Source organism: Danio rerio, chromosome 15, assembly GCF_049306965.1.
Source record: "Danio rerio strain Tuebingen ecotype United States chromosome 15, GRCz12tu, whole genome shotgun sequence".
Classification (NCBI taxonomy): domain Eukaryota; kingdom Metazoa; phylum Chordata; class Actinopteri; order Cypriniformes; family Danionidae; genus Danio; species Danio rerio.
The window spans coordinates 2,667,522-2,681,318 of record NC_133190.1 but is presented as its reverse complement, the minus strand read 5'-3'; the positions used below and the strand labels follow the sequence as shown (position 1 = coordinate 2,681,318).

The 13,797-nt window shown below is 39.4% G+C and overlaps 1 protein-coding gene across 1 annotated transcript; it reads left to right on the top strand.

Moving 5' to 3' along the window:
* The first annotated feature begins 1,536 nt into the window (after positions 1 to 1,536).
* Positions 1,537 to 3,217, top strand: cldnj (claudin j). Its single transcript, NM_131769.2, has one exon. The coding sequence runs from the start codon at positions 1,570 to 1,572 to the stop codon at positions 2,200 to 2,202; it is 633 nt and encodes a 210-aa protein (NP_571844.2). The 5' UTR covers positions 1,537 to 1,569; the 3' UTR covers positions 2,203 to 3,217.
* The last annotated feature ends 10,580 nt before the right edge of the window (positions 3,218 to 13,797 follow it).

Here is a 13,797-nt window from a genome sequence, read left to right as displayed (position 1 = left end):
TATGACTGTGTGTTTTTTCCCAGATTACCTACAAGGAAGTGTTCTGTCTGTACTTAGCCACAGCCCAGCGAGATTATTTGATGTCAAAACACACAGAGGGAATTCTTAGAAGTGACATCATAGATAGAAAACCAAGGCAACCAATGTACCTCTGAAGCTGCTCAGTCAGTATTGGTTTCATTGTTTTCAGTATCAGAGTTTCCAATAATAAACCATTCATGATGTTTCAAAACAAAAACACCTATTAAAAAAAAAAAAGTTTTGAATAATAACAATACATCAAACTACATCAGCATTACTATAACATAATTTACCAAGTGCTTCGGTTTCCCCCACAGTCCAAAGACATGTGGTACAGGTGAATTGGGTAGGCTAAATTGTCCGTAGTGTATGAGTGTGAATAAGTGTGTATGGATGTTTCCCAGAGATGGGTTGCAGCTGGAAGAGCATCTGCTGCGTAAAACATGTGCAGGATAAGTTGGCGGTTCATTCCGCTGTGGCGACCCCGATTAATAAAGGGACTAAGCCGAAAAGAAAATGAATGAATGAATGATTATATCAAGCTAAATTATGCTTGTATACTTTTTGTCTTGTATATATTTACTTAATGCTTCCCACCACACCTACTTTTGAGTTTGTCAACCATCTGAAATCAGCTTCAATTATTATCCAGTAATAATTAAGTGTAATTTAAAAAAATTTTGTGTTTATTTTTACATTAAACAACTGCATAAATCTATTTTCGGTTTTAGTTTTAATTTTAGTACTAAAACAAATGGTATAATAAAAATAAATAAATAAACAAACAAACAAACAAACAAATAAATAAATAAATAAAAGTTTTGAATAATAACCCACATAGGAAAATTCCTCTGGCCCAGCTCTGGCCCACACAATCAGCTTTTGCTTGGCCCACAGGCCGCAGTGAATTACAGTACATGACTGGACCAAGGCCCGATCCCAATTCTATTTTTGTAGCCCTTCCCCTTGGCCCTTAAAACTGAGTGTTGCCAGATGATGAAAGTCTAAGCCGGTGGTGGCCTAAGACATCTGTACAGTACTGTATAGCAATATCTACAGTTGAAGTCAGAATTATTAGCCCCCCTGTTTATTTTTTCCCCCAATTTCTGGTTAACGTTGAGCACTTTAAGCTGTATAGACACTTCTATACAGCTTAAAGTGACATTTAAAGGCTTAACTAGGTTAATTAGGTTAACTAGGTAGGTTAGTTTAATTAGGCAAGTTATTGTATAACGATGGTTTGTTCTGTAGACTATCGAAAAAATATATAGCTTAAAGAGGCTAATAATATTGTCCTTAAAATGGTGTTCAAATAATTAAGAACGGCTTTTATTCTAGCCGAAATAAAACAAAAAAGACTTTCTCCAGAAGAAAAAATATTATCAGACATACTGTGAAAATTTCCTTGCCCTGTTAAACATCATTTGGGAAATATTTACAAAAGAAAACAAATTTAAAGTGAATAATTCTGACTTCAACTGTATATATAAAACCAGTAATGTCCTAAAGTCTGTTTTCTTGTCTCTGTGGTCTCCAGCCCGCTCCTCCATGGCTCTGCAGGTTTTGGGAATCACTCTGTCAATGATCGGCTTTGCGGGAACCATCATCATCTGCGCGCTGCCCATGTGGAAGGTGACCGCCTTCATTGGCACCAACATCGTGGTGGCTCAGGTGTTTTGGGAAGGCCTGTGGATGACCTGTGTGTATGAGCGCATCGGCCAGATGCAGTGCAAACTCTATGACGCCCTGCTGGATTTGGACCCCTTCCTGCAGGCGTCCCGCGGGCTCATAGTGACCACCATGGCTTTGGCCAGCTTGGCTTTCCTCATTTTTCTGATTGGGGCTGATTGCACTAACTGTCTGAGTAACCCACGGGCCAAAGGACGGATTGTGGTGGTCTCCGGCATCACCTTTATGCTTTCAGGACTGACCACTGTGGTGCCCGTGTCCTGGACAGCCGACTCCATTATAAGGGACTTTCACAATCCTGTAGTGCACGAGGCTTTAAAGAGGGAGATGGGAGCAGCTCTTTATGTGGGCTGGTTAACAGCCGGGTTTCTGTTTATTGGTGGAGCAATTCTGTGCACCAGTTGCCCACCGGAGCGGGACAACTATTTACCACGGTATACTTTAACAAAATCTGGCACTCACAGTGGCTATGCTGTAAAGAACTATGTCTGACAGGTAACACTCTCTAAAATAGTAGACTGAACAAAAATTATTGGATTTCCTAGTTTTTTTTTAGGGTAAACTATTCATTTGGGCTGAATTTAAACAAAAAAGGTGATTTTAGTAATCAACTTAATTTGAGTGCGTTTATATTCAGCTCGTATGAATTGTTTGCAACCATTTACCCTAAAAAATGTAGTAAATCCAATGAATATTTTTTTGTGTGTATTGCACAAGTGTTATGCTGCATCCACACCAGACGCGGAACGCGATTCAAGCGTGAGTGATTTACATGTTAAGTCAATGCAAACACGCAAATAGACATCCTGCGAATGGCGCGACGCAAATTGAACGTTTTGCGCGTTAAACAACCAGGAGCTTGCACTTGTGGAGGTGTGATTGTGACGTATCCCCTGTTGTCGGTGTTCCGGGGGAAATCCTTCAGCCGAAACCGACAAAAAGTTCATCAAACTGTGCTCAGCGCAGTCAGAAGCACCGCTGAAAGCCTCCATCAGCCAGGTTAAGTTTCTGGAGGAGTTTATGAGCTCACAGAGCTGGATGCACATCTGAAAGAATCTAGTGGACTCAGACACGACCCTAAACGTATCGACGCTGTTTTTCAGCCTTCATAAAGCACATTAACACTGTTATTTTTTTAATAAAATCCATGTTAGCCATTTAGCTATGAAGCTAGAGTCACCGGGCAGACAGAAGCCCTGCCCATCACGCGAATCCGCGTCTGTTCTGAAGTGAATTTGACGCGCGAATGAAGCAGATTTGATGTGCGAATGAAGCGAGTAACCTCAAATGTTCACGCTGCTATTTACGCGCAAATAGCACGATTTATCGGTGCGTTCTGCGTCTGGTGTGAACACAGCATTAAAGGAATGCTTTACTCACCCTTTCCTTAAAATGTAAGTTTTTGTATTCTGTTGAACGCTAAGGAAGATATTTGAAGAATGCCAGAAACCAGTAACCATTGACATCCATAGTAGGAAAAACAAATACAGTTGAAACCAGAAGTTTACACACACTCTAAAAAAAAGGCAATGTTTAATTTAGGGTTTCCACTTACACATCAGTTTAAGATAAAGTTTTAAAAATTGAGATCATAATAGATGTAAAAGTGCACTTGTGTGTCTGCCTTTTCTATTGATCGAGTAGTGGAGATTGATATGACAAGTAGAATGTAAGCAGAACTAAAAAATTGTTTTTAGAACGAGTGATAATCCCATTAATCTAGTTTCAGCATGTCCCTGTCGAAGAACAGGGAATTTCAGCTAGTATTTTTTATTTTTTTTTGCAGTAATATCAAAGATAAAACTACTTAAAACTATGGAGTTGATCCTAATTGTAATTTTCCCGAAAAAGGACAAGCCATTCCTGTAACTTTGTATGACTGAAATATGTATGTAATTAAGATACACTTCATCTTTAATAAAGGGGAGGAGACCAACATAAACTCAGAGTTTAGAGGATAAAACCTGCTCCTGACCATGTCACAGAGTAAGTGACCACGGTCGATAACTGACTCGGAGTAAAAGGTACCTCTCTTTTAGAAACAGGATTGACTTACCCTGCTTTCTCCAGTTTGACAAACCTGCCATTTTTTAAATGGAAAACCCAAAGTTTCTTTCATTTCAGGGTTAACATACTCTGAGTTTTCACTTAACCTCCAGTCTGTAACAGGGCCCAGGTCCTAAAGAGTGTATTTGGTGTTTTAATTGTTCATGCTGATGGAGAAAAGTGCCTTTAAAAGTCTCTGCATTTTTATATCTGCATTTGAGAAAAAAACAAGGAACTTTATTTGGTTCTTTTGTGTCCACTGTGTACATCTCCATCTCTCATTTCCATTTCCATTTTTTTCTGTAAAAAAAATCCAAAAGTTGCAATACAGAGAATTAGATTATGCAACATGTCAGTATGTGTCAAGTTTCTAAATTATTGTGAGTGAGCTGGTGTAGAGATTACAGAAAAACAATTCCTAAAATGGAAAAGTCCCTAAAAGTCCCCTAAAAGTCCCCATAAAACACACACACACATACACACACACACACACACACACACACACACACACACAAAAACGTTATTAATCCGTTCATTTATTCATTCAATGTCCTTCAGCTTAGTCTTTATTTCAGAGGTGGCCACGGTGGCAACCATTCCAGCATATGCTTCACACAGTGGATGCCCTTCCAGCTGCAACACAGTACTGGGAAACACCCATACATGCTCATGCTCATTCTCACACACACTACAAGCAATTTAGTTCATCGATTCCCCTATATCGCATGTGTTTGGACTGTGGGGGAAAGCGGAGCACCCGGAGGAAACCCACGCCAACACAGGGAGAACATGCAAACTCCACAGAGAAACGCCAACTGACCCAGCCAGGACTCGAATCAGAGATCTTGCTGTGAGGCCACAGTGCAACACCCCTGAGCCACCTACATCTGGTTACAATATATATAATATATCTGGTTACAAAATATATTTAAATAAAAGTGATAAATAATTTGTAACTAGGCGAATAACAGATCCAATCCAAAATATATTTACATTTTTACATTTTAAAATGCAACATAGTTACATTGTAATCCTAATATACCAACTAATATTTCAGGTCGGTAATAAAATAAATGTCAAAACTTTAAATAAAATATGGATGAACTTCATGAAATGACCCCTGAAATGCCCTTTTAGTTTAGCGGCCCCTGCAGGTCTAGTGTTGTGATGCATGATATGGGAGTGCACTAGGCAGGGAGCATGTTTACATGCAGTGGCCTTGAGTTGCATGTGCAGCCGAATACCCACTAGGTGGCCTCAGTGATCTTCCTAGGAGCTGCGAGACTATCCTTCATTCATTTTCCTTTGGCTTCCAGGCATGTCCACACTCGGTCCTGGAGGGCCAGTGTCCTGCAAAGTTTAGCTCCAACCCCAATCAGACACACCTGGGCTAGCTAATCAAGCTCTTACTAGGCTTTCTGGAAACATCCTTGCAGGTGTGTTGACGCAAGTTGGAGCTAAAGTCTGCAGGACACCGGCCCTCCAGGACCGACTTTGGACACCCTTGTTTAATCTGGGGTCGCCACAGCAGAATGAACCGCCAACTTATCCAGCATTTATTTTACGCAGTGGATGCCCTTTCAGCTGCAACCCAGAACTGGGGAACACCCGTACACTACGTGAGGTGTGCGTAATCTGGTGGATAATTGTAGCATTTTGATTGGTTGTGTTTGGAAAAGGAGTTCAAGGCTGAGAAACAGCTTCTGGTTTTGGAGATTTGCTGTGGAGTTTTGCATTTTGAGTTAAATGATTGAGAAAGGGTGAAGCAGTGGCGCAGTAGGTAGTGCTGTCGCCTTACAGCAAGAAGGTCACTAGTTCAAACCTCGGCTCAGTTGGCGTTTTTGTGTGGAGTTTGCATGTTCTCCCTGCATACGCGTGGGTTTCCTCCGGGTGCTCCGATTTCTCCCACAGTCAAAAGATATGTGGTACAGGTGAATTGGGTAGGCTAAATTGTCTGTAGTGTATGAGTGTGTGTGTGGATGTTTCCCAGGGATGGGTTGTGGCTGGAAGGACATCCGCTGCGTAAAAAGTTGCTGGATAAGTTGGCGGTTCATTCCGCTGTGGATTAATAAAGGGACTAAGCCGACAAGAAAATGAATGAATGAATGTTTCAGAAATCAGGCGACAAGAAAAGATTGTGTGTGTAAGCAGTTGGAAAAAACTAAACTATTCAGCTGTATATATTGTTTATGAAGCTCTTACCAGATAGCATGCGAATGTGGGCCACTTTAGGCAGTTATGCGGCACTGGTGGTCTTCCTTCGGCCCAGACTTAATGAATGTGAGCCTGAAGTGGCCCACCCGTACAATGGCAAATGGCGGCCAAAGATTCAAGTTTATATATGGGCCATTTAAGCCAAAGATATGGCACTTATGGCAAAATGTAATCTGAATGTGAGCCCAATGTGGCCCATGTGGAAAATGATCAATTTGGCCCAAATGATGGAGGACAAATGTGGGCCACAGTTGGCAAAAATGTGGAATAGTCATTTAAGGGTAATCTGGGTCTAAACCTAAAGTGGCTCACACGTGTAAATGTGACCCAGTTATCTTAAGACATATGTGGGCCACTTTTGGCAAATATTTGGCTCAGTAAGCTCAGGCTAATGCGGCTGTGAGCCTAATGTGGGCCAGAGAAAATATGGCAAATGTGGCCCAGTTATCTTAAAACATATGTGGGCCACTATTGGCGAATATTCGGTACAGTAAGCTCTGGCTAATGTGTCTGTGAGCCTAAAGCGGCTGTGAAATGAATGTCTTCTCTCTACAGTGGTCAAATTCAAAGTACTTTAACGTAGACTAACCATATTCCATACACAAGGATGTTCCGTACAGATTACCTTTTAACGAATGAACACTTACGGGTCGTAGGCAAGCTAGCTATCTGTGTAATCTTTATTTCTTACTCTTTCAGCCCCAAGCACAACAGAGACCTTTTTACTATATGTTTCCGAGTAAATTCTGTAAGTTTACTACGTCCACCTAATGCGCTTGAAAATAAACCGTGGGCAAGCTTCAAGTGCGAGTGTCGCCTGGGAGGGAAGACATTTAAAGCAACGACAATATGCATTTGCATTTAATTTATGCACCACACAGCATTACAGTCTTTATGAAGTAAATATTATGTTATCACAAATTGTTAAATAACTTATCTTTTGTTTAATAAATGCTTTGAAATGGGGATATTTAAACGTCAGTTGTGGGTGATGACCGCATGGCGCAACTCTCCACCAGAGGGAGCCTGAGAGACAGGCTGTAAACGCTGTTTGGATCCTCCTTTTGCAGTGATGTTTATATTCATAAAAGGTCAGTCAAGTTAGCGTTAATGTGCATGAATTTAATGTTTTAATATTTTAAATGGTCGTGCTGTAATAAAAAAAACATGATATAAAAATTAAATGATTGTGAAGCTATTTCATTTTAAACTTTCATAAAAAAGTTGTTAAATATATAATTAACTTCAAGTTAAACACCATAATAGTATATTCTGATATAAGATTTTAATAAGCCTTCAAACAATGCCCATTTTTGCCAGTGATTGAAAGAACACTATTTTATTCGTGTATGGAACACCTTTAATACCCATCATCTTCCGTACACAAGGTGGTACTTTTCCTATCTTTTCTTAAAAACTACTGGTCCAAAAGACATCAATCAAAATTTGGATTTTGCAGTAGGTATTCCCCCAGAGAATGAACACACAAGCATGCTTATCTGGCTTTCAATGGCAGAGGAGTGGTCGTTTGAGTGCGCTGAATAGCGAAAAGTGTACAGAACATGGTTAGTCTACTTTAGGTGATAAAAGTGCATCTGACCAAGTCAAACACCTTATTCACTTACATAAAATGTCATTCCAAGCCTAAAGTTGGAATCAGCAGTCAAGCAAAGTCTCACCACAGCCTCAAAAGACAAGCCACACAGCTACAACTACTGTATATCCCATGCTACACTCTCAGAAATAAAGGTATGCGAGCTGCCACAGGGGTGGTACCTTTTTAAAAGGTACACATTTGTGCTTAAAGGGTCCATATTGGTACCTCAAAGGTATATATTAGTACCCAAAAAAAACACTTTAGTACTTTTTAGGTACTAAAATGTACCCTTGAGTTATTAATATGGACCTTTAAGGTACAAATTAGTACCTTTTGAAAAGGTACCACCCCAGTGGCAGCTTCTTTATTTCTGAGAGCGTAGAAACACTCTCATCTTGCTGACTTAAGCTTTTTCCATGTCATATTAATCCACATGCCAACCAATCAGAAGAGTCCAGGACTTAGCTCATTCACATCTGTTGTTCATTTCTGACTGGAAGGACAGAAGAGTGATTGAGAGAGAGAGAGTTTGCTGTGTATGCTTAATAAAGTGCCTGTAGAAAATCAGCATACCCCTTTGAAATGAACACTTTTTAGTCATACAACCTGAAATTAAATCACACTCCAAATAGCCTTTGAAATGTTTTGTAGCCTCTTTCCTAACCTGTGGCCTTTCCACAACTTTATCCTGAACGTCTTTTGAGAGCAGGGTGTAATGGGAGAAAAAGCTTCACAGGGATTTTCACGGGGTGCTGTATGTACCCAAGTGTGTCATGCCAATAAAGTGAATTGAATTTAGAGAGAGAGGACATAAAGTACATAAATAAAGTACAAACACAACTGAACAAACAAATGCCAACCAATCCCACTCTCATATGCAAATGAGATAATAAATAAAGAAATATGTCCTGGGAGTTGTCACGCAACCTAACAAATACACAAATGCAGCATATAAACCGTTTCAGTGTCTGCCTCGAGGAAAGTTCAGGAGTTGTTTTGCAAACCTTGTTACCTTACCCTTTTCCAAAGGCTCTCACGTCATGGGAATACAAGAATTTGTTATGAAACCATGGTAAAGACACAAAGGATCCTCCACATTTCAACCGCAGCGCGTCTCTCCACCCACAGCTGGAATGCTGTACCGCTGGCTGCCTGCTCTGCTCTGGGAAATGCTTCGCTCGGTGCTCCTGAATAGACATGGATATAAAAATCGAGTTTGTTAGCTTTGGACTGGCGAGCGCCGGCTGGTTTTGCACCATTCTCACAAGATTTCTACCCATGTGGAACGTAAGCGGGATGGTGGAAAACACCACAACAACACTTCCATTGTATTGGGACGGCGTCTGGCTAAACTGGCAATACCACACGACAGGAAGAATCCATTGTGTCTTCTATCAGACCCTGCTCTCTCTAACAGAGCATTTTTTCCAGTGGAAAATCCTCCTGCTCACATCTATAGCCATGGGATTTATTGCTGTGGCGGTTTACCCTATAGGCTGGATACGCTATCCTAAGTACATACGGATTAAAGCTGCGTCGGGACCATGGTTTATTGCTAGTGCGCTTCCGTTACTGATTGTGATCTCCTGGACTACGCATTTAACCGAATTGAAGAGCGATGACTTGTCATTAACTAGTGAATTAGGAGCAGCGATCTTCACTGGCTGGATCGGTATGGTGTTTCTTGTTGTGGGTGGAGGAGTGCTGAGTTTTATCTGCTGTAAAGCAGTACGAAAGCAACAGGAGGATGGAAGACAACCACAAACTTCAGAACCAGGAGTTCAGGATCCACTTAACACCACACAGAGTTCTGCGATTATGCACAGCCCTTGAATCGGATAGTTTAATGTGACCACTTAACTCACTGTTTGATTATATTGAATACACAAGCTGGATTCACTTGTCGAAATTTAGCACACTACAAAATTTAATGGAATACTTGTGTACTTTAAAAATAACTAGTGAAATATTATGTACTGTCATCATGGCAAAGTAAACAAGTGAATTGGGAACAGCCATCTTCACTGGCTGGATCAGTTTGGTTTTACATGTTGTGGGTGGAGGAGAGCTGAGTTTTATCTGCTGTATAGCACTAAGGAAGCAATAGGAGGATGGAAGACAACTGCAAACTTCAGAACCAGGAGTTCAGGATCCCCTTAACAGAGTACTGTGTTTATGCAAAATCCATGGATGGGACCACTAAATTTACTGCTTGATTAGATTATTTACACGAGCTGGATTCACCGGTCCAATGTGCTAGAAATGTAGTGCGCTACACGCTTGAATTTAACACTTGTGTATTGCAAAAATAACCGGTAAAATATTATGTACGGTCAGTCATCATGGCAAAGATAACGCATCAAATGGGAGCAGCGATCTTCACTAGCTGGATCGGTATGGTGTTTCTTGTTGTGGGTGGAGGAGTGCTGAGTTTTATCTGCTGTGAAGCAGTAAGAAAGCAACAGGAGGATGGAAGACAACCACAAACTTCAGAACCAGGAGTTCAGGATCCACTTTACATCACACAGAGTTCTGCGTTTATGCAAAGCTCCTGAACTGGATAGTTTAATGTGACCACTTAACTCACTGTTTGATTATATTGAATACACGAGCTGGATTCACTGGTCAATTGTGCTAGAAATTAAGCACACTACACCCTTGAACTAAATACTTGTGTATTGCAAAAATAACTAGTAAAATACTATTTACTGTCATCATGGTAAAGATAACGAGAAAATTGGGAACATCAATCTTCAATGGATGGATCAGTATGGTTTTACATGTTGTAGGTGGAGGAGTGCCGAGTTTTACCTGGTGTAAAGTGGTAAGAAAGCAACAGGAGGCTTGAAGACAAATGCAAACTTCAGAACCAGGAGCTCAGGTTCCACTTTACACCGTACAGAGTACTGCGTTTATGCAAAATCCATGAATGGGACCAGTAAATTTACAGTTTAATTATATTGATTACACGAGCTGGATTCACCAGTCCAATGTACTAGAAATGTAGTGCGCTACACGCTTAAATTGAATACTTGTGTATTGCAAAAATAACTAGTAAAATATTATGTACAGTCAGTTATTATGGCAAAGATAAGGCATCAAATGGGAGCATCGATCTTCCCTAGCTGGATCAGTATAGTGTTTCTTGTTGTGGGTGGAGGAATGCTGAGTTTTTTCTGCTGTGAAGTGATAAGAAAGCAACTGGAGGATGGAAGACAACCACAAACTTCAGAACCAGGAGTTCAGGATCCACTCATACAGAGTGCTGCATTTATGCAAAGTCCTCGTACCGGATAATTTATTGTGACCACTAAACTCAGTTTGATTATATTGATTACACGAGCTGGATTCACTGGTCAAATGTGCTAGAAATTAAGCACACTACACCCTTGAACTAAATACTTGTGTATTGCAAAATGAACTAGTAAAATACTATTTACTGTCATCATGGTAAAGATAACGAGAAAATTGGGAACATCAATCTTCAATGGATGGATCAGTATGGTTTTACATGTTGTAGGTGGAGGAGTGCCGAGTTTTACCTGGTGTAAAGTGGTAAGAAAGCAACAGGAGGCTTGAAGACAAATGCAAACTTCAGAACCAGGAGCTCAGGGTCCACTTAACACCGTACAGAGTACTGCGTTTATGCAAAATCCATGAATGGGACCAGTAAATTTACTGTTTGATTAGATTGATTACACGAGCTGGATTCACCAGTCCAATGTGCTAGAAATGTGGTGCGCTACACGCTTAAATTGAATACTTGTGTATTGCAAAAATAAAATATTATGTACAGTCAGTTATTATGGCAGAGATAAGGCATCAAATGGGAGCATCGATCTTCCCTAGCTGGATCAGTATAGTGTTTCTTGTTGTGGGTGGAGGAATGCTGAGTATTTTCTCCTGTGAAGTGATAAGAAAGCAACTGGAGGATGGAAGACAACCACAAACTTCTGAACCAGGAGTTCAGGATCCACTCATACAGAGTGCTGCATTTATGCAAAGTCCTCGTACCGGATAATTTATTGTGACCACTAAACTCACTGTTTGATTATATTGATTACACGAGCTGGATTCACTGGTCAAATGTGCTAGAAATTTAGCAAACTACACCCTTGAACTGAATACTTGTGCTCAGCAAAAAAAAAAACCTAGTGAAATATTATGTACTGCAGTCATCAAGGCAAAGATAAAGCATGGTTTTGTTTGTTGTGGGTGGAGGAAGGCTGAGTATTTTCTGCTGTAAAGCTGTAAGAAAGCAACAGAAGGATGGAAGACAAAGCAAACCTTAGAACCAGGAGATCATACAGAGCTCTAGGTTTATGCAAAGCCCTCGTACCAGATGACTTTATTTACTGACTGATTTGGTCAACTGTCTGCTAACTGCTAGGTGGAAAGTGTGTTATGTTGCTTTCATTGATAAAAAAATATTTTAATTATTTCTAATTGAAATTATTTCAACATTTCTATAGATTTATGTTCAAATGGGAAATCCCACTTACAGTAAAGGTTCAACATTTTCTTGTCATTAGGCCAAAACTGCATTTAAGGGCAGGCTTTATCTTTGACACATGAGTAGTGTATACAGTATAATGTACATTTCTTACAACAGACAGTTTATTGTTGCACATGTTCTATGTACTGTAAAAATTGTGAAATCGTTTATTTTCAAGTGCTGTTTAATAGAATAAGAAGATTTTCACAGTATTTCCTATTATATTTTTTTCTTCTGGAGATAGTCTTAATTCTTTTAGTTTGGCTGGAATAAGGCAGTTCTTCCTAAGTTCAATAGCCGATTATTAGACGATTGTCTACAGAACCATACAATGTTATACAATGACTTGCCTAATTAAAATAACTTGCCTATTATTGCATTTTACACTGAAACTACAAAAATCATACTTGTCAACATTGGGATGTGAAAATAAGGGATAACACTCTCCCTCTTTCCAGAAAAAAAAGGAAAAAAAAAAAAAAAGAAATTCCCCAAATTACTAAATTTTATTATTATTGTTAATAAACACTCGAAACGGGTCATTAAAATGTTTTTAATATTATAAACAATAACATACAGTAGAAAAATCTGCAAATAAATTAGCAAACAGTTTAGCATGTTTGAATTAATAGCTAATATAAAGAAATTGAATCAAGTTATCAAATCTCATTAACCTTTTCTTCACTGTATAACTTACACATTCAGATTAAAGAGCAGCGAATAAATCTCTTTTAGATTTTTCATTTGATTACATTAAATAAAAGACGTGTCACTTTAAAAATGCACAGACATATAATGAAGGCCTTCAATTGCTTTCCTAACTGTTTATGCTTATTTAAGACAAAATTGGTTGAGATTTAAAGAAAACCCACCAAAATTGACATCTCTAGATGTTGTTATTATTATTATTATCATTATTATCATTATTATCATTATTATTATTATTATTTATTACATGTCTGTTTAACACGCACCCAAAACCCAGAGTGTCCACTTTCGCTCTGCTTCAAATTGTGTGTACAGAATCCGTGTGGGAAACAGCGTCTATGTATCCCTATGGAGCGCATCTGACAGTCACGCACCGCTACATGAACTGACTATATTGAGGATGGGGGGGCAATGGCGCCTGTAATAGAAAGGAAGGGAATCTTGATGTTTTTATATTTATTTCAAAGCGTTGTCATGCCCAATTAAAATAAAAGCACAGAACAGATTCACATTTAAGAGCAAGGGGCGTCCCCTGGTGGTTTGGCTGTATGGGTTGTGTATCCTCTTGTTAAGTGTGACGTCACGCGAAGCGGCTTCTGGGTCCAAGTGCTTTATTCAACTGAATGGGGAGACTCATGAAATGGTAATAATAAACGTTTACAAAGCGATTTAAGGCTTTCGAAAATCACAATCACATGTCCATGCCTAATATCCGATGGCCAGAAAGTGATTAAATTTTTATAATTTGTTAAAATTTTGGTATTTGTTATGCAGCAAGCCCAGAGATTGTTGTGTACGCTATGATTTTATATAAAATTAACTTTTATGTGTGATAGGAGTAAAACGTGATCATAAACGAATGATTTCTCCACTCAAATGAGTGGCGGCTTGGACCCGGAAACAGTACACATACGTCACAAACACGTCACCACTTAACAAGCGGACAGAAAGGATTGACACTTTAATGTTTATTGCCACCCTTCAGACAAACTCTAAAAATACAGAAGAAACACCTTTACGGGATGAC

What these genes read in the sequence shown, in the direction of transcription:
- cldnj (NM_131769.2), top strand. Translation starts at nt 1,570, where the DNA reads ATGGCTCTGCAGGTTTTGGGAATCACTCTGTCAATGATCGGCTTTGCG.